At 29.9% G+C, this 23,479-nt stretch overlaps 1 protein-coding gene across 2 annotated transcripts in view; it reads left to right on the top strand.

Moving 5' to 3' along the window:
* The first annotated feature begins 1,501 nt into the window (after positions 1 to 1,501).
* Positions 1,502 to 23,479, top strand: part of LOC113558517 — a 49,230-nt gene continuing 27,252 nt past the window's right edge. The window contains exon 1 of one of the 2 annotated variants that reach the window (XM_026963998.1): positions 1,502 to 1,729. In XM_026963998.1, coding sequence (XP_026819799.1) covers positions 1,595 to 1,729 — 135 coding nt within the window. In that variant the 5' untranslated portion in view covers positions 1,502 to 1,594. Of the gene's footprint in view, positions 1,730 to 20,979; positions 21,059 to 23,479 lie in introns of those variants that run through there. The other variant, XM_026963999.1, reaches the window with a different exon arrangement.

Raw genomic sequence — 23,479 nt, forward strand, 5'->3', positions numbered from 1 at the left:
TAATTAAAACAATAATTTATATTATGTATATATGATATTATTTGTACTGCGTGTTTTTGTGTACTGTTTGTGATTGTGTGTAAATAAATTATTATAATTGCACACGTAATGATTTTTTTTTTATTTATTTATAAAATGAATGTGATGAAACGGAAATGGAACCGCTACGACGATATAATAATATATATTATACACACATAAAATAATAATATACTTAACATAATAATGTGTATCAACTATCAATAGTAATAAACTATATATATTATTATTATAACCATTTGTACGTGCGATATCGAATATTATAAATTTAAAAAAATGTGAGTGATAAAAAATTGAATTATTGTTTATGGTGAATTTGTTGTAAGACTTTGAGAAAAAAAATAAACGACAAAAAAAATGAAAAAATTTTAAAACAAAAGTTATCCGGCTTTGAATTCATTATTATTAGAGTAACCGTCCGTCTCCGTCCAGCAGCAGTCTTTTGATTCCTTGTTCATTATATAGTCTGTATGTTGAAGATTTAAGGGTAGATGATTCAATATTTTACTCACGAAATTAATTTAAAAATGTTTAAGTTTATCATATTTTTGATTTTCGATCATCTTAATCACTTGATGCATAATTTAATTTCATACTTATAGGCTTAACTTACTTACCAATCTATTAATTATACAATTTAAGAGTTATGTATAGTTATTAATAAAAAATGTTAATGTTTGTGTTGTATCAATACAATATTATATTTTTTATAAGTTTTAAAAACAAAGTCATCGTAAATACCTAACAATTAACGAATAAGTAATAACTACTTATTACTTATAGCGTTTCTTTTCAGGTAAGTATTTAAAATAAAAATGTATAAAATATTATAATAATAATTGTGATCTGTGCTGTGACTGAAAGAGCTACGTCGATGCCGCTGCCGCCACGTCAATGATTAGTCGTAAAATAATGATATTATTATTTCGATGTAATTACACGGTTGTACTGTTGTATGTACGTATAGTATAGGTATACAAATCACACACAATCGTTTCTCGTATAATATATAGATAAGAAACCGGCCGTCGCCGCCAACTCGTGTCTCGTAGGTACCACACGCTCATTGTGTCCGAGTAAATTAGTTTTTCCAAAAGGATGGAGCGCGTATGTGTGGTGCCGATAACCAGTTTTGTTTTGTTTATCCCGAGTTTAATTATTACATGAGTAAAAAACGCACGCTAACGAAAAATGCACTCACGTTTTTCGTCGTCATCGTCGTCTTATCATACTTACACCGTATTCGAGACAATCGACAGAAAAATGTATAATTATTATTATAATAATAGTGCAATTGTAGTAGACAGCCAAACAGGTACCTCCTAATTTTTATTTATAATATAGTATAATATACCGTGGTATAATATTATATTTGTCCAAGGAGATAACAAGAACAAGATGCGTGTGTTTTACTGTTTTCTGCCGGCATCGGCAGTACTTACCGCGTTTTCCGCGTGTCGTTGGCGGTTCGGACAAAGTATCGTTTGAGGACCATATTTTCCCAGAATTGTGGCTTACATTAAACATTTTTGTAAACTATTGGTTTTTGTGATAAATGTCGGCAATATTTAAAATACTTTATACTCACCCCCGCCGAAAACCGAGACGGCGCCTCACCACTGCTGTTAATGTATGCGATTCTCCGAATTCCGAATTGTGCATGACGGATGAGAACACATCTGCAATGCAGGTAACATGCTGTTATATATTATTTGTATACATATGTATAACATAAGTGATGAATTTTACAGTATACATATTAATTTTAAAAGTATATTTTTGTACCTACTTATTTTTGAAAAAAAAATATTACAGTGTTCTTTTAACTTCTTTACGCGGTTACACTCCGCTCATCTAAGCCGATACCGATAATTGAAATAAGCTTATATTATTCAATATAGTCACAAGGTGTTTAATATTTGTGCAATACATTTTTTTGAAAAGTATTCAGCTGCTTTAGACTATGAAATTAGGGAAAAAATAGAAAAAATAACTTAAAAGTTAAACACAAAAACATAATAATAATAATATTAAATAATTAGATTTTTTAGCGTTGTAAAAACTTAAAACTCGTGAATCTTTATTTTTAAAAATTGCAAGATCACTATTTAAATCGATCGCTCCGTATATAAAGTACCCACCAACAGCCAGCTACCTTCCTACGCTCGTTATAGGTGATAATATGTATAATTTAAGGTTAGAATATATTCGATATCTGGATGTACGATTTACGGTCGAGGACGCACGGTGTCGAATAACACAATAACTCTGTGCGCGTGTATAATATTATTAAAATGTGTACGCATGCGTGTACGGATAAAATAGACGTAGGTATACGGACGTTTTGCGACGGACCTTGAGCGAGATCCGATGACGAGATGTGCTGCAGCAGAGCGTCGGCGGGTATTGTTTCCTCGGATATTATTATTCTTTGCCGGTCATTTTTTTTCCCGCCATAAAATACGTATAATATAATACAAGTATATCGTGATACATATTATAACAAATAATATTATGTGTGTGTGACCTACCCGCCGAAAGGTACCTTTCGATAGGTACCTACCCGCGCCTACCCTCACTGCAGTACCTGTGCCACAATACCGACTGGCTACTGCGGGCGGCAGACAGCCGCCGCGGCCGACGCCTCCACCGCCTTCACCGCAGCCTACGCGTATACGGTTCGATTATTTTTCTTTTACCGGCGTGCGCACTGCTGCTAGCGCGAGCACCACACACACACACACACACACACACACCTCGATTTCTACAGACACAACATATACACACGAGCGGACGAAACGAATAATAACAATCATTGCCGGCGTACTTAAATATACATGGATAGGGGTGGTATGCACATGCGGCGATGACGGCCGGATCCGTTCGAAATATTGCTGTTGGAAATATTATCTATTCATCGGTTATCGGCATAATATACATATTATATTATTATAATAATATTGCCCCCCGTATTGTTTGCCGGTTAGAGATGGTTTTAAATGGGTTTTACGCGAAATCGCATTTATGTATTATTATTGTTGCGGAGTATGGAACGCGAGACAATTGCGGTTGTGGTGCCGCGCACGTGTGATACATGCAATCGTAAAAACCAACGATACGGCACCTGCAGCTGCAGTGGAAACCCTATAAAATGTACTAGGTATATATAGAACGATTTCTAGGGGGCGAAAAGCCGATCCGGTATAATAAACTATGCATAAATATTGTACATGGGTAAATATTGCGGGATGACAAAATATTACCTATGAATAAGACGAGAATAAAATAAAGCTCTCGGGGAGGACCTCTGACCTCTCCCCCCTTATTAAGTTGTGAATGGGTCTGAAAATATAGGTCGGTGTGTCATATGCACGTGAATTCGCACGCTGCTGTTAGTATAGGTAAATCAATTTCGACAATAATACGGACGTTTGCCGTTTCTATAAATTGCGTCCGAGTCGTATAATATTATTATACAAATTTAATTAGACGTTTCCTGTTTCTGCGACGTATATAATTATGTGTATATAGGTACTTGCCGCAGGAAACGTGTAATATATTATTATTATCATTTATTGTGTTACTTACAATAAGGCGTATTGTAATGTAATTTATTCTCTGCCCGTTTATCATCCGGCGTGCGATGTCAACTGGCGACGACGACGATACCGATCATCACAATGCCATGATGGCGATGGTAATATTATATATTTATATAATATGGGAATGTGTTTTGGAAAAATAAACTTCTTGCGTGTCAAAAATCACACTGAAACAGCATAATAGGGAAGTTATTTGATACAATTGTAACATTTAATTTACAACATATAATTTTATATTCCTGTTCGGCTATCCCTAACCAATAAAGGTTATATTTATGTATAATCGAATCGATGTATGGTACATGTTTGGTTTTTAATATTTTTATTTCAGTGATGTCGCGTAGTACAGTAGGTAGTCTGTAGGTATAATATATGTATAGTTGTTAACACGAAAAAATACAAAATAATGCGTGTTTCTAGTGTCAACATGAATGAGTGCGAGCGTCTGCGCCGTAATTAGTGTATTACCTACATATAAGTACACGATGGCGCGGCGTCGTGGTGGCAGGTCGCTGATAAGGTATTCAATGTATAATAATTATATTTATATATGTATGGAACATAATAAAATACTAAAAAATATATTAAATGAAATAAATGAGAAAGATATACCAAATAAGGTACTCATTTATTCTATATTACTTTCTGACTAGCTCCAATATATTGTTACACTACGGGAGGTCTTCGAATTTAATATCGTATAACTTTTTAAACACCCGTACACGTGGTAACACACACATACAGGCACATTGATGCACCGCCACCGACACACGCACACATGCCAGGTAGACATTCTTGTCGTCGAGGCGGGTACATCGGTTAGCATTATATTATTCTTTCGATACATGTAAAACGAATATCGTTGTCATTGTTTCGTTACGGTGTGTGGACTGCGAGTGTGACTAGTGAGAAGTGACTATTGTGAACAATTTTAATTTAATTTTTTTTAAACCATTCATAGCTGTTTGAATAATTGTATTACTTATTCCAAATGAATACGTAACATACTCAAATAGAGGGACGTAATCGAATTCATAAAATATAGCAAGAACGACGATAAAATATAATATAGAATAATATTATGTACAATAATATGTATTATATTTATATATGTTATGATATAAGTTTTAAGTTTTAATCATAATTTTAACAAAGCATTGTGGCATAAATTTAAAATAATTCTGACAAACAAAAGAAATTATTGAAATAACGAGGAAAACAATTAGGATATATGCAGCCTGACATATTTACTTAAAAATGGCTGATACTCCTTAAAATAAAATCGTGCTAGGCACATTTCTTTCATCAGATTGATACGTATAAACTTAAATTTAGTAGATATCTATATGCAAACAATATAAACCATGAAGTTTATGTGTAACGTGTTATAATGTGCTTAACAAATTTCCTTTATTGGCTATATTATATGAACCTAACCGTTCGATTCTATTTTTGTGAAAATTGCATTCCACTAAATATTGATTGGATACTGTATATATCCAATATATATCCAATATGTGTGTATAACTTATCTACAAATGTAGTAAATCGTATATTTATATAAAAATAATAAAAATGGTTTTTTCTATAGTAAATATTAATTAAATTAAAAAATAAAACATTATAGAACACCAAAGTAAAATTATTGGTGAACTATACGTCATATAAAGTATAAACAAGGCTGCAAATATTAATTATTTAGTATTACATTAGTATTAGTATATAGCTACTTACTTGATACAATGATACTCAAAAATTATACAAATATTAAAATAATTTCTCATCTAAATTGTTGTTTTTAAGAAATAACTTATCAATTATAGGTTTATCAGTTATATTATTTTTTTAGGCAATTATTTACCATTTAAATATTTTTACATTGAGTACAAATATTATTGTTTAATTATAAATTATTATACTATTATTTAATATTTATTATTGTAGTAATTATTCGGTACCTACCTTGTTTATAGTTACATAGTATATACATACAATTCAACCCCATAAATTATTGTTTTTAAAAATCACAAACAAATAATATGCCAATGATTCACTATAATTGTATATGTAGTAATATTGTACGTAGAGGCTTAACTATAACATAATACATTACCTAAAACAATTTATAAGCCTAATCTAGAGGATAGTAGGATTTTTAAACTATTTTTGTTGCAAACTTTATTTGATAAAGACAGAAATAAAATTTTTTTAACTTTTGGTGGAAACGAGTATCATCTGTGATCTCACCATAAATATTGTTTCAACCAGTAATTACTTAAAAAGGTACTTCGTGGTATTTTTAGTTCTGATTTTTAAAATGATAGAATTTAAAACTATTATCTTTCAGTTTTTAGTGAAAACGTTTGTAGTTTTTATATACCGTCGTGATATACTGAATTTTTCAATGAAAATTTTTAAAACTGAAAACCATTATCACAAAAATTTTATGTTTTGAGCATTAAAGCCAATTAAATCTAATTAGTTTGAGGGGGGTTAACCTACCATATACCCCTCGGCCTTCATGTATAGTGTTACCGTCCCAGGTGTTTTGAGACTCGCTGTATACATAGGTTAAATGTATACACTCTATAATCGTTATACTATGTACTATATATAGCCGGGTTGGTATGCAATAATATACATTTATAATATATGTATTATAATATGTATATAGGTATAGGTACGAGTAGATTATTCGAAATCGACTTTCCATCATTGAACTCGCTCACACACACACACACACATACTGGTATAAATTATTAAACGCCATCGTAATAATGTGTATATATATTTTATTATATACCTATAAATAAAACATATTAACCTCGCCACAGTAGGTTTTTTTTTAATAAATAATTAAAATCCCATTCGATCGATACGTCCCGGCGGCTCCATAAAGTATTATATTTACGTGAAATCGACTTAATTATTTAACGCCCGTCAACAGTAGTAATAATATATTGTAACAACTAATGGCGGTGCGACCAACACGTGTTTCAATAAATACTTGAAAAGAAAAAATTCTGCATAATAATTGACAATAATACAAATTGGACTCATTTTTGCCGCGAGTCCAATCATTTTGGTCCGACGATTGTCCCATATTATTATAGTTAGTACAACGACTACAACGGTGAACAGAATATATATATACAGGGTGATTCTTTTATCAAACAACACTCATTATTTCAAAAAGTATTAATGTTTTTGAAAATATTTTTTTACATAGTTTCAAGTTGTTAAAAAACAACGTTTTTATTAAAAATTTATATTTCTTATCCTTATAATTTTTCAAGTTTTTTACTTTTTTGAATGACAACATAGATTTTTGATTTCGTATTCCAAAGCAGAATAATTTTTTGAGTATTTTGATACATAAAAATCAAATTTAGGGCAAGTAGTTTATGAGTTATGCGTATTTAAAGTTTAGTTACTCGGAGTGGAGTGGTACGGGGTTACTCCGCAAAATGTCTGTCCACTACTCTGCTTGTCTAAACTTTAAATAAGTTTAACTCATAAACTACTCACTCTAAATTCGAATTTTATGTATCAAAATACTTAGAAAATTATTCTGCTTTAGAATATGAAATCAAAAATCTATGTTGTCATTCAAAAAAGTAAAAAACTTAAAAAATTATAAGGATAAGAAATATAAATTTTTAATAAAAACGTTGTTTTTTAACAACTTGAAACTATGTAAAAAAATATTTTCAAAAACATTAATACTTTTTGAAATAATGAGTGTTGTTTGATAAAAGAATCATCCTGTATATAGTATATAATCATATTATTTTAATACCGGCTATCGTTATTTCGATGAATGTCTGTCAGAATGTCAGACACTTGAGACACTCGAACAGATTAGTGTGATCTCACGGGTGAGAATCGCGGAGTCTGTAACTCTGGACGCATTTAACCTACCTATTATGCACATTAAGTCGCAATGTATACGGATACGAATGTATTATGTATATATTTCCAATAATCGTGGTTGTATTCAGTATTATGACTATGTGATAGCGTAATAATTTTCGAGCCTATACGCAAATTTAATAAACCTGAACAATAATATAATACTATATTATAATAGAATATCATTATCATTATCGTTATGTAATCTACATAATGTTGTGTGTTATACTTATACATATAGGCTGCAGTGTATTAAGAGGATGTCACACACTGTTAGTTTTCTTTAAATTATCGAAAATGTATTAATAATAAATATAATAAAAAACAAATTATCATCAGTAGACAGTAGGTACATCAATTATAGGTACCTACTTACATAAATATAAAAATTAAGTATAAATAATAAAATAAAACGTTAACCGTATAGTATAATCATGAAAATGTATGAATAATTTACAATGGAAAAATTATTGTAGAACAATAACGGATATTATTTATTCCTATTTTAAACGAGAAAAGAAAACTAAAAGTAAACTTGTTAATCAAATAACTTTCGTAGTTATTAAATAAGTACGAGATGATCCACTAGGACTATAAATGCGCGATGTTGTGTGTGACAAATTAAATACCCGTGGATTTACACCTTTTTATACTCCGTTAAATGTAAACTGCACAGATTTTTAACACAGTTATTTAGGTTGTTTTGACAAAAAAGATCTAAAATTATAATCAATTATAATAACTATTTTATTTTTTGTAATCAACGATAATTTTAAACAAAACTAAATAATGTTCGTTTCTTGTAAGCTTACAAATTCATGTGTGTATCTACGAATTTTGAAATGCAAAATTTAAAAAATTGGCTTTGAGATGACGTTATCTACTATATACCAAATTTCATAATCATGACTTGCTGTGACTGCTTACACGTACACAAACATTATCTTTTATTTATATAGATAATAGAAGATAGATAGAAAGAAAAGAACACGATTTTTTCTTATTATAATGACATAAAATTTGGTGTATTTATGTATCATTTTTTTAAACTTTTATTCGTTATTATTCAATAGAATATTTTAATTAAATAGTTCATTTTGTTGAAATTAAATTATTTATGATATGCAGACTCTAAGGTATTATGATTTACAACTATTTTTTACGAGTATTATAATGTGGTATGTAGGCTACACGTGAGTTGCATCCTAAAAATATAAATTGCGATAAGCAGTAGTAAGTTTGAACTGTTTTTAGGTACATACCTATATTCTGTCCAGCGAGAGAACGCGCCGCAGACCGACCAAAATCAGTTTTTCTACGCATTCGCCAATGATACCCAGTCGCAAGCGAACCAGTTTTTATGGCATGGTGACGCTAAATTAAAATAATAAAAACGTAATAATTTGAAATTTTAAGTAATAGACAAACACTAATTTTGATAATGCTATAAAATCATTAAGATAATTGCCGAGTTGAGGTTTAAAAATCTTTGAATTGTATACATTACAGGTATACAACAAATAAGCATCATTCCCACTCAGAGGTAGAAAATTTATTACATTTAATAATTTGTGTTATTTATCCAGTACCTATACCTATCGGCCACATTGCATAATTATTTATTGCTATTGACTGTCGTAAATTTGTAAAAAAATGAAAAGTAAAATGATGTATTTTGTCGCAAATTCAGGAATTTGTTAATGTAATTGTTTTATTTCGCTAGACTGCAATTGCAGTTATTCATATGCAGTCATATGTGGTGTTAACTGGTATTTTATTAAGTACGTAATAAAACAACACAAAGAATTTACTATTAAAAAAAAAACTTTTTATATGCTAAATTATATCAGATTCTGTATTTAATGTGATTATAGTGATGCTCGGGAGCCATATGAGTATGTCGACAAAAATGTGACAAATCTCATCATACCAAAATTATTAATGTACCTAGTATTTTCGTCGGTACCTACTCAAAAAAGAGATACCATTTTATAATTAAATTTGTCGATAGGTATCAGCTTTTTTTCGATAAAAATTTAAGATTTGAAATTTAAGTGATCAAAATGTATGGAAATTATCTGTCATAGTAATGAATATTGCATTATATAAATAATAATAATATGAGCTATGTATCAACTGGATCCCCGAATTCTGCCTACAAAAAGTTTATCATACCACAATACAATTCTGTATATTCTCTTCAGTGACGAGGTGAAATTATTTTCTTCAACGTTTACAATTACAATGTTGTGTATGATGCAGACATGCAGTTTTGCAATATAAAAACAAGGTAGATTGATTTGTATAATACATATAGGTACAACATATAAATTTATTTAGTACACACCTGTTCAACAGGGCGCAAGTCCGTATATAACTATAGTAGTGGTCGATGTCGCTTCAATAAATAATAATACAATAATATAATAATAATAATGTGCTCTGAGAGGAGCTCATCTGTTGCCAGTATTCTTCTGCAGGGTGGTAGCGGATGTTTGAATTCACACGGTCGGAATAATACAAAATGTATACTACAACATACATATATATTTTAATATTATAACACAATTATAATTGTCCTGACGACTTATAAGCACGCATTCCGCGCACTACATAATATACTCGACCCTTGATATTCACGACGAAAAACGTTTTGTACTGTTCCAACTGTTCCAAGAATAGTATTGTTAATTCATAGTATACACTATACACAATACACATAATATATTATGTAAACATATGGGCGTAACTATAGGATTTATAAATTATCAGGCTAGAACCACATACACTATGATAAAAATTAATAAAAATATGTCATCATACTCATACATAAAGTGGTAAATACACACTATAGTAATGTAATATGATCGAATAAATACTATCTAAGAAAAATGATATTTACATTTTTAATGTTTATATATATACATTTATATACGGGTGTGTATTAATATATTTGATCATCATATATATGATTTAAACACGTGAACTGCGTATGTGTTAATAATAAGCTATAATGAGTAGCTGGAATAGTAAGATGAAGCAACTTTGGATAAAAAACAAAAGAAGTACAAAAAGGCAAGTGTTTAAAAAGAATATATTACGTATATAATATATTTAACATATCATATGTGGTTAATATGTCTACTGTAAAGCTATAATATTTGCACAATATACATAATTAATTTTCTACACTCCACGCACAATGTTGTTAACCATAATATTATTATAGATTTGTTACAAATGGTTTTGATAAAATCTATTATTTTACTTTCCAGAGGTCATATTATTGTAAACGACAGTCGACACACACACGTGCGTTTTTCATTTTTGATAAAACGCATTCATATTACACAATTGTTGTCGTTTAAATAAAAATATCAGGTTAAAAATGTAAATATCATTTTTCTAAAAATGTTGTGAAATATAGGTACGTGTAATAATGAAAATAATTATAAGATAAATAATATTGTTATATTATGCTTTCCTTATAATTTCTTTCTACGATGTTGTGTGTATTTTTCGTATTTGTTTTATTACATTTTGATTTATACATTTGTTTTTGTCTTCAAATCTTGTAGTATGCAAGATTGGATATATTTTATTTTAAGAGTGGGGGAAATAAATTCACTTTAAAATCCAAACCAAAAAGTGTTATTTAGTTTATCTGTATAAATGTTTATAATTTTTTATAATCCTAGTATAAAGGTGGTTGATACGACCGTATCAGCAAAATTTTGGGTATTTAAATTCCTGTAGAACATTATGCGGTCTGGGTTGTTGCGTTCCTGGCATTTTATATCATTTCATTGATTTATTTTCGGTGTTAATGAGTTATTTTTTTGTACATGTCAAATTTTTCAAACTACACACCTATATATCATATGAATGATATACGACCTGCACTATTATTATTCTTAGCTTTTCAGTTTTTTAGTTTTTATTATTCTTGATTCGAATACGTACCCGTCTGGGTTCGCGGAAGAGTGTAGTTGTAATAGCAACAGCAACAGAATTACTACACGTACAATATATACATATATAATATCTAAGTATGCAGTAGTGAAACAGTTAGCTACGCAGACATTTACCAGATTTCCGGTTTCCTCTCGAGGAAAATAATAATAATAATAATAATAATAATAATAATAGTAAATAATAAAAAAAAAATGAGCATTGAATACATTAAGTAGTTCGCGGAGTTAGAACGGTTAAAGGAACGTATTGCGTGGTTACGGCAGTCGGTCGAAGTAAAGATAAATGACCTTTTTAAATTTTATTTTTTAGTTTTTGAGTGCACTTGCGGCGTTGTAAAAAAAAGATAAAGAAAAGGAATAATCTAAAACTTGTGCCGGTTTTCAGCATCTATGTCGACAATGACAACGATATGACGACGACGACGACGAAGTGGTCACTGACGAGTATAATATGTATAATAATGTACGGCGTTCTTTATGTATATATAGTATTTACCTATATATAAAATATTTACTAGCGGTACCTATACAATATAAAGCTATATAATCATTTCGATTATATATGTATTATATATATATATATGTGTGTGTGTGTGTGTGTGTGTGTGTGTGTGTGTGTAGTGATGTTTACGTATAATGGAAGTGTAATAAAATCGTAGTAACTTCCGACTGGAATATGTACACGTTACATAATAATACAATCCAATTTTTGTCTGTTTTATTAGCGTGTGCAATTTTTTTCTTTACCACACTTATTCTGTTAGGAGTTATGACAATATAGTGTATAATATTATTATATTTAGCGCAAAAAGCAACGCTGAAACAATATTCCATCTTCTCGATGGTTAAACGTATTTATATATATATATATATATTATATAAATCAACGGCATAAAATATGTTGTGTTATAAACTTTAATTATAAATAAAATTCTACTCACCCAAACTAATGGCCGCATTTACCAGCTGCTGTTGTTGTATGTATATGTACATTATATACGCCATATATACTACAAAAATATAGCGAACAGTTTTCCCCTTGCCCTAGTTGCTTGCTTATATATATTCTTCTTCTTTTTTACCATTATTATTATTATTATTTTACAGTTCCGGAAAGAATTTCACTTCAAGGAATTTTCGGGATATTTCCATTCATCGTACTCACAAAATGGTCTTTTTTCATTTCAAACATTTTATCATTATTATATATTTATTTATTATTATTATTATTTTTTTTTTTTATCACTTTTAGTGTTGTGTTGTTGTGTGGTGGTACACTCGACACTGCTGCAATGCACAGGCACACCTACCTGAAATATTATTCATTCTTCTTCTTTGCTCTCAGATCGTCCACAACAAATCAACGTAGGGACTCATTCTGAGTTTGAACTAGTATCCGCATGATGGACGCTTATAAAGTCAAACACGAATGGTTAATGGAATTTTTCATCCAAAAAATCAATATAATATAATAGTACCTACGTGGCTACGTCTTATCCTAAAGATCTACAGGCTACAACATGAAAACGCACATTCAAAGAATTTCGATTTAGAACGTACCTTTTATTTAGGTATCTATATATATTATATTTAATATACTTTTTATATTTATTTATCATTAATGTTTTTTTCTATCTTGTAGTTTTATAAAATTATCAGAACCTTGAATAAAAGTAAACGTACAAAAGAATTCTATTGGATTTGATTATTTATGTTTTTTTTTACAAAAATGTACATTTTCGTACCTATTGAGTTTAGAAAATCTCAATTTATAAACATCGAGCAAATTCAATGACTTTTGAAGTTTTCGAAATAAATTGGTCATTCATATAATATTATACCTTATAACAGTTATAAGTTTTAACTTAAAACATTAAAAAAATTTTATAAGTAATTTTTCTTTTAACACTATGTCTAATAATTCAAAAACTACTTATTTTTATTTTAATTTAGATATTACATAAACTTTTTATGAAAGTCGTCTACTTAAAAATTTACAGAAAAGGGCCAATTATAATTTAAAAAAAGAAGTTTATATCACCACTGGACACTTTTTAAATTATATAAAAAATCTAAGTATTTTGAAATATGGTATCTACCTATTTAAGTATTCTTAAAAATCCCAAGAATCAGAATTTTTATTAATTAATTATAAAAGGAAATAATGAGGAAGAACATGTTTGGTATATCATATACTATTATAGTATAGGTCCTGATCCGGAAATAATCGTAACAAATTATTCGTGAAATCTTGTCAGAGTATACAATAGTTTATGCTCGTGGGACTCAAAAACTCGTTGTCCCTGGCCGTCTTCACCGAGGAAAGTACTAAGTAAGTACATATATTATATGTCCTCGTGATACACGGATACAAGGTGGTTTATTTTTATATAATTATTACGACCGTATATAATAACGTAATAGTTAAGATAGATTAAATTGACTAGGTGTTGGGTTTATGATGTTTATATTATTTTATTGTTGTAATAATTGATTAGATTACCATTCTCCCACACTTAGGATTTTCAAACTCATTATAGAATTGCACGCACATTATGATTTTGTATGACTATATAAGGCATAGGTATAATTATGTACTAATATATTATTGCTGTCTGTTTTATTACTATATTTATAGTATAGTTGATAATCTGTAGATATTAGATCGGTTTTAATTATATTTTAAATTGTTGATAGTTTTTTTTTGTCGATACTCCTGGTTATTAGAATTCTCTTTTTCGTGTGTCATATTCCGTAGATTTTTATCGATCGCTATTTTAAATGTTTGCGTTAATTTAAATTAAAAAATATATTTATTTATTTATTTCCTGTATTTACATTATACAATAAAAATGAACTCGGTGATAGATAAATCATTACGGTAGTTTTTTTGTTCTTTTATTAAATTTTCAATTATGTTTGAATTTATAATTTCCGCGAATGTGTTATTGTCGCATACATTTATGTCAAACTAATCAAATACAATGAAACTTTCTCATTTTAATACGTAATTTAAAAATGAATTGGTAATTGAACCATTATAAAGTTAACATCTTTTTTTACTCAATAATATGTAAATTCGAATTGGTATTTGGCAAATATATTATTTATAATTATTATCATATAGTTATACTGTTGACCAATAAACTAATAATGTTTTTTTTTTTTAAAACTAAAATAATTTTCTTCGTTACTAATTCAATTTGTTGGGTGGGTACTGGGTGCAAGAATCCACGAGCGGAGCGCGCTGCATACTTTACCCACCCCTCTCCATAGTATCACATAAAATTATCTTCAAAACTATTCAATGTGTTTTTGGAATATTTTTATTATTTTTTTATAACATTTGATTTCTGAGTGAAGTGTCATATAATATAATAGTATTTGATAAGTTGATTTGTTTAGGCGCTTACACTAAAATAAGATTGTAATGTGTTAATAATAATCTATAAGTATACTTGTGTATAGTTAATATTTTTAATGCTTATTTTATTTAATTTTTTTTTAGTATTCAATATAATTTATTAAAATTATTAGAAATGCCTGCTTGTAAATATAATATATTATGTAGACTATAGCTTTATAACTATGTTTAGGTACTTATAGGTAATAAATATTCATTCGATTTTTTTCAAATAAATGTTTAAAGTAATGTGCCGTATACTTAAATATTGATTATATAGTTATTTAACTGTGAACGTTTAAAGTTTAAGTTAGAGGGTTGAGAATTGGTGCAAACACTAAAAAGCACAAATATTATATATGTTTTTTTTACACATAAATTATACCACCTTGTGTATAATGTTTAAAAAAAAATCTCTGATAAAAGAAATAAAAGTAAAAGCGAACACGTCAAAGAGCTTATAATATATATATATTTTCAAATTCAACTGAGTTTTTAAGATTTTGTATTTGAGAAAATATATTTAATATATTTTATGTTTTATAACTAGTGTTTTTTTCTCTGCGTGTTTAAGGTATAAATGTATAATGTACTTCTGCAAAAAATTCGTTTTCGTCCGAATTCTTTGAAAAAAAAATATATCAAAAATGAAAAAATCAAATAAACAGCTTTTTCTCGAAATCCGATTTTCTTAGATGTTATATATACAAATAGTTTTGAGCAAACACTCACATACATATACCAATATAAGTATATAATATATATTCATATAAAGGTTCACCGATGAAATTTTGTTCAATTCTTTTTGAATAGCCTATATTGCTTGCACTCTATATATAAATATATATTATATAAGCCACACTCACTATTAGAGTAATTTTTTGATTCCTGTTTTTTCGTCGTTGTAGTTGTATAATAATTTTCAATGCGTGCCTGACATTTATGTATACGGTAAATTATTATAACATATAAATGTACCACATAAAAACATTCCTTGTGTTTCCCCAAAGAGTCAAATCGGTTATCAACCGTATACAATAACTAACGTTTTGCCGGCACTTTTATTTCATAATAAATACTAAAGTCGCACGGGGAAAGTTGTGGTGTGCACAAAAGTTCCGCGTGCGTTGTGATACCACCACAGCGGCCAATTTTGAACTAATCCGTATTATAATAATATAAAATATTATTGTTTATGGCATCATGGGAACAATAATAGTACTTGTTGATAATTTGTATCATCAGAATTAACAATATTTGCCAGTCATCGATATAATGTTATCATGTTTATCTTTATCACATAACACATTACGCCCATACTCGTATTAGTAATCAAATTTTTCTAGTGCAACGACGTTATTACACTTTCAATGATCTTTCACTTTTCCACAGTTGATCGCGTCACTCGTATCTGGTATTTATATATTATTACTGACAAGATTTGGTTGAGCCAATTATAAAAAAAATATTCAACCTACTTGGATCAGTCTTAGACTTGTTTAGAGCTAATTAATATTATACTATTTATATTATATTATTATCGTATTATAGGCACGCAACTTTTATCTAATGTTATAACTTATAATCAATCTGAGTGAGCTTTTTAGTTGCGAAGTCTCCCATTATTTTTAATTATCTTTGATTGTCAGACATCTACTATAGGTAATACGTAGCGGAAGTGGTTTAATCGGAAGGGGGTGGCGATAAGGGGGATAGATCTCAATCTGACCTATTTTTCAATATTTATAAATTTTGTTCTAATTTTTTTTCTTTAAAATATAAATAATTAACTGTAGTAAATGTTCATAGAATATATTGTGTATATAATTATATTCTAATATACGCTGTGTATATTATATTATTATTTATTATATCTACTCATATCTAGGAATAAGGATATTATTTTTATTAGTATGTAGTTGTCAATACAAAATATGCGAGGATTATTCCGCTGATGATCGAGTATGTTTAATAATAACAACCCTTCTCACTCACTTTGTGCATTAGCCGATAAGCCTGAAAAAATATTTGTGTAATTGGAAAAGTATCAAATTAACAGTTTTAAGTTTGATTAAACTTCTAACACGAAATACTTTACTTGAAACTATAACATTTTAGGTTTTGTTAATTTCTTATAGTTAAATTATAACTTAAAACTTTAAAAGTATGTTTTAAATGTCAATTTAATGCTTATATATAAACATATTCTTCTTGAGTCATCTGAATGGTTTGACCATTATGACACTGTCCATCACGGCGTTATAAATATAATCACAAACAAAAAATTGGAAGAATCAGCAAAAAAGAAAAATATAATTATTAATACGTTTATAAATAAAGTTTGTATTCATCATAATTTAAAATATTGATATTAGGCATAACCATAAATTATTTTTTTAATGATAGATAAATAGTGCATGTTAAAAAATCAGCCACATCTCTCCCCTCATAACAAAATCATTTGACCGTTACTGAATTGCGTAATCATGCCAGAAATACCATCTTAAGTAATATGTTTATACAACCAAAAACAATGTTCAAAATCTCTACTAGTATTGCAAATTAGTGAATATATTAATTAATTATTGATTCTATAATTTCTTATACTTAGTAATAATTACTTATAAGAAATTTATTTAAATTGAAATCTGTCTTATGAGAACACCCAGTTTAATTTGTTACATTTGTATACACTTTTAACACTATATAAAATTAATATGGGTGCCCAGGGTTTGGGCATTGATTTATGAATCAAAATATAATGAGATAACTTTATTGTGCATACTATACATATATAAAATTATGTTTTGCATATTTTCACATATTTAATGATTTTAGCATACTATAAAATATTTTGTTATTTACATCATAAAGATAATTTTGATTTTTATAAGGTGTGGGTAGTTTGTACACCTACACTGTACAACATAATCTTCAGCTACTTAATCAAATTTCAGCAATAATAGGATTTATCCCATATAGTTATGAGTTTTGTAACATATATATAGCTATACAATGTAAATACCCAATTATTATATTATTGTCCATTGATAATCATTTTAATGATTATATTTTCATTTTAGGTTAGTTAAAAATAGCATACTTTTTAAATTAATAATGAAGTTTACAATTTGTTTTCAATTTAAAAATGATATTTTAAAGTTTCAAACCAACGTGTACGGGCGAAATAATATAAATTGTGAAATCGAAATAAATAAACGGCACACAAACTATATGAATTACTGATCGTCTACATTATTTTCAGGAATAGCGATAATTTTATATGCCTCATATATTTAGGATTTATTGTGTTAATGTATGATATAACTAAGCGTATTCTTGTTTTTCATTATTTTTTTGTTGTACCCAATTATTTTGAAATATATTAGGAATTTTTTCGTTCTACTTCTGACCTTTCAAAATGCCAAATATATCTTTATCTATTTTTGCTACCAGAAATCACCCCCATGCAAAGTTGAAAGTCTAAGCATTTTTCAACTAGAAAAAGTTTCTTCAGACAACAACAAATAAAACAAACATCATAGTAAAATCAATACATTCTTTGCTTCGCTCAAAATATAAAAATAAGTGAATAAAATTTAAATTAACTTGTGATTGAGAATTGTGATTTGTGACAGAATTGTTTTCGTCGCGAACAGACAGATAGTTATTGGAAAATAATAGGGCCCGAGTTTTCGGGCTTTTCAAACAGCACGTAATAATTTATTTTCGATTTAAGTTTGGCGGACGTTGTTTAAATATCTATTATATTATTGTAGTCTGGGAGTCGTACGTGATTTTCCAGGCGTGCGTTTTCGTATAAATATAAAAGCCGAAAAGAAGCGAAAAGTTTTGTCCCGCTGAAATGTATACCTTATATATATGCGAGAAAGGCTTACGAAAACGACGACGACCCACTGTTATATTATACACCGTTTCACATTATTATATATATAGGACTTTGGCGGCGGAACTCTCGGGCACAGGCCGACGATAAATTTGCCGACGTTCATCCGCGGTCGCCGGTCGCGAGCGTTTCTCGCGTCTATTATATTGTACGTTACCAGTTCGGTACCATCGTATATGTATATATCGTAGCCCATTATATCCCGAAGGATTTCCCAAAAACAACAGCACAAGGTTATATATATGTATAGCCATATAGGTACCTTATATGGTGTGCCGTCCCGTCTTTGGAGCAATCGTGGTCCACACCCGCTAGTGCTTTTATTTATCCGCCACGAACATATCATACATATACGCGTGTGCGTGTGTATACAGAGTGTGCCTACAGCTTTATAGACAAATTTATGTAATCTATTGTAGTGTACTTTTTTTTCGCATGATCCGAAACTTATGGATAGACTGGTTCCAAGACTTTTTTATCTCTCTCTGACTCTCTCTCTCTCTCACTATATATATATTACTGTAAAGTAAAAATGTAAAAGTCAAATTATTTATTGCCATTAAATATTCATGTAGAGATACGAATTTTCTGTGCTATAGCTATAAACAATCCGGTGAAAAGTTATGACTGCATGTAGGTACAGCATAACTAGAGCCATGTACATATATATACATATATAAGTGTATATATGCTGTATACTATAGCGTAGGTATATATACGAAAATTGACTTAAAAAATTCGAAAATTCGAAAATTCATGAATCGGTGAATTATTAATGGAATTAATAATACAACTAAATTTTTTCTTTTATTAAAATCTGGTTTACAAATTGGCCGTTTCTCAAAATAATTAAATAACGAAGAAACGATATAATATTAGTTCGAGGAAGGGAAGTCAAGAAAAATGGTGATCGTCGCTAACACTATATGTAAGTAATAATTATAAAATAAAAAATAAAAAACAATAAAGTAATGCAATAAATTTGCGGGAATACAAACACACTCTCGGTGAGAGACACCCAGTGGCGTGTATAAACAAAATATGCACATACACGCATTAGCAACTTATCTATTTATCTATCTATATTCTATATACAGTGAAACCTCGATAATTCGAACGTCTATAAGTTGAATTTTCGATAACTCGAATTTTATTTTCGCTCCCAACCGATTCGAGTTATCGAGGTTCCACGGTATATATATATATATGTAGTATAATAGTATTAATAAGACACTAGCGGCCAGCACCGTGTACATGGGTACATGACGGGTGGGGATGAGCTGCACAAGACGAATATCCGTTTATCGTTCGAAAAGTTGTGAATGGGTGTGGGTAGCAGGTGCATATATATGTTTATAAATGTCTGCATATATGTGGAGGAGCTATATAAGTTTTATACGCGTACGTTTATATACATATATATCGACCGCGCCCCCCGCAACTATTCGTTCGCCATTCACGTCATCCCTTTCTCGACGAAGTTAAGGGCGATGGCGGCAATGTCGTTATCTAAATCGCCGGGGGTCGTTATTAATTGGCGGCGGTGGTGACGGCGAGACATGGTATATAGTCGTATGTAGCATTCGTCGTATATTAGAATATATTTAGTCAGTCTTTATAACCAAATTATTAATTTCCTCGGTCGGGAACTGCGGCGCGTATATATGTACATTATTCATCCCCTCCCGTCGTTCGCGATCCGCTGTATATTTACCACGGTATAGTCGCACTAAAATCATAATAATAACAAAAATAATATTATAATTTAATGACGACGACGATGACGACGTTATAATGTGACAGCGGACGGAATTATAATAATATGTCGTTATAACCTTACAGCGAGTCGTCACATTCGGACGTGCAGTTTACATATTATTAGTACTACGTGAACTTAGTGTATAATAATATTATTATAACTACTTTTCGCGCTTTCGTCATGCAGAGAGCTGCGGTTGTCTTGGTCATCGAATTTACTGCGGCCCTTGGCTGGTGGTGGCCCGCCACGGCCGTAGCTTGGGACACCGACAGACTGTTCGGCACGCCGACGCGGGCCCGGCTGACGGATGTAGTCGTGTGGCGGAACCGCGCGTACGCTTGCTGGCCTAGGGCCGACGCTTCGCAACCAGTCACGTTGCTAGAACTGCCGTGGCCCGAGACCACCGACGGACAAGTGTCGTCGTCGTGGACGCCTCGTCGGCCGTTTTACGCTGACCAACAAGTGAGTGCTGCTCTGTGATATTACAAAAATCGTAATGACATTATCATTGTGATAACCCAATACATAATATTAGCCTAATGCTGTTTCGAATTTGATCAGTGACGTACCAAAGTCTCCGGAGAGGAGTTTGTGCAACGCCACTGCGATCATATTTTCATCTGTAATCTTATAGAATATTATATGTAACTGCAATGTAATGTTAATATTTGGATAATATAATTTTGGTTAATGCATTTTGAACGAAAAAAAAATTATAATAGTGATGATTGATATAATCATTTCATTTTTTTTCAATACGCGTCATAATGTCGCTAAAAGTGATTTTCAGCATATATATATATATACGAGTAATTGGCCACGCCATTGGATTATACATTTTTTTTTCACTTTCAGAAGCGGAATCTTATCTTAAAAATATTTATGCATCATAAATATCGAATAAACTAAATATCATCGTTGTTGTATGATTAAAATAGTTAGTGGTTAGTAGTGGGGCACTCCGCAAAAGTTGTGATTCTCTATTCCATTCATCTCAATACTTAATGGGTACCTACGTGGCTAATTAATGGCCATACAATATTTTATATACATTAAAAATCTATTAATCAATATTTGATGTGACAAATATAAATATAAATCTTTTTTAGAAGTATTTCGATTCCAATTGTGAAATTATATACCTATATTATAATATAATAAAAATTATACTAAAAATTTGAATACATTTTTAAAAAAAATCCAAATTCTACTTGTGCGTAGTTAATACGGATCATTCAGTATACATATATCCAATTTTTCTCGTTCAATTATCTCTACATAATAAAAAATATATATTATATTATGTCGATGAAGTAGATACATAACATAACAGAAAGAATAACGGGGCATGTCCATTTTTTCATTCTCCCCATGTCTCATTCGATTTTTATACATGAGCTGTACTTTATAGTGTATAAATCCGTCGGCGCACGTGTACTTGTTATAGGTCAGATATAATATGTAACGTTCAATATTGGCATACCTATGTATATATATATATTACCCGTTCCGGCTGCATGTCGTGAACTTTGATCCGATAGTCTTTTCTCATTCCGTCCAGTTAATAGTTGACCTTATTTTATATCTCTCTCTCTCTCTCTCTCCGAGCTCGTTTCTCTCTCCCCGCGGTTAATCGGTATAATATTGAATATACCATGTACAAAGAGTCTAGTGTGGGTATATGCGTATAATCGTATTGTGTAGTGTGTACACATGCAATGAAACACAGTGACATACGATATGCCACCGTAGTAATACCCAATATACTCGTATAGTTCGATCGCGTATACAACAACAATATACGGTTGTATTCAGCGTGACTCTCGTTTTTCGTGTCGTTATTATTATTATTATTATTATTATTGTCCATCAGCTGAATACTGCGACGTACGGTCGCGGTCGTTATCACCATCATTTGTTTTTAAATAAAACTCGATTTCTATAAAAAAAAATATCACTATTATACAGATATAAATATATAGTGCATTATACTGCTCACTTTGTTATATTTTAATTTTTTTATCTCACAAAACCTGCATAGAACAGCATAAACGAATCGCATTATATTAAATTATATACTGTGAGTTAGTCTTTTGTTTTTTTTCATTTCGCTCCAAAATATTTCACGGAACTCGGCTAAACTTTAACTCGAAAATGAAAAAAACAACAATATATTTTCGCCTATTAGCGTCTTCCCGCGACTAAAGGGGAAAAAACTCATTAAAAAGTTCTGAATTAGTTCGAACGATTTTCCCGATTGCTTATAATATTGTTATTTTTTCATTGGCATTATATACTAGCTGTCGTTTGTTTTTAAACATCGCACGATTAGTCTGGCGCTTGAAGTAGAAGCACTCTACCGTTATAATAATAATAATAATAATAATATGAGCTTAGCGTGCGGCGAATATACCTACCTATATATTATATGCAGCGCAGCAGCGACAGGCATACATAAAGAACGATGCACGACCGTAATAAATTCGTGAAAAATAACCACCACGAATAGTGAAATATTCGTGTAGTGCGCGTATACACGGACAAAGATAAACGAAAATATTCGTGGTAATGGATTATTCCGATAGTTTTTGTTATATTAATTTGTTTTACTTTGAAAGCGCTGCACTTGTAATTTATTCATGTTAATTGTTAAATCGTGTAAATTATAAATAAATAAATACGCATAATATTATGTTAGTTATCATAGCTGTAATTTGGTCTTAGTTTATAATTATAGTTGTTGTTATTTATCGATTGCCAGTTAACTCGAAGGTGCGAGTCATGGGATAAATGGACGTTAAAAGCACCACCCACATAATATATATCGTTTATACTCGTATACACATAAAACCAGAAATGTACAAATACAGCTTCCGGAATAAG

This window comes from Rhopalosiphum maidis, chromosome 4 (assembly GCF_003676215.2).
Source record: "Rhopalosiphum maidis isolate BTI-1 chromosome 4, ASM367621v3, whole genome shotgun sequence".
NCBI lineage: Eukaryota > Metazoa > Arthropoda > Insecta > Hemiptera > Aphididae > Rhopalosiphum > Rhopalosiphum maidis.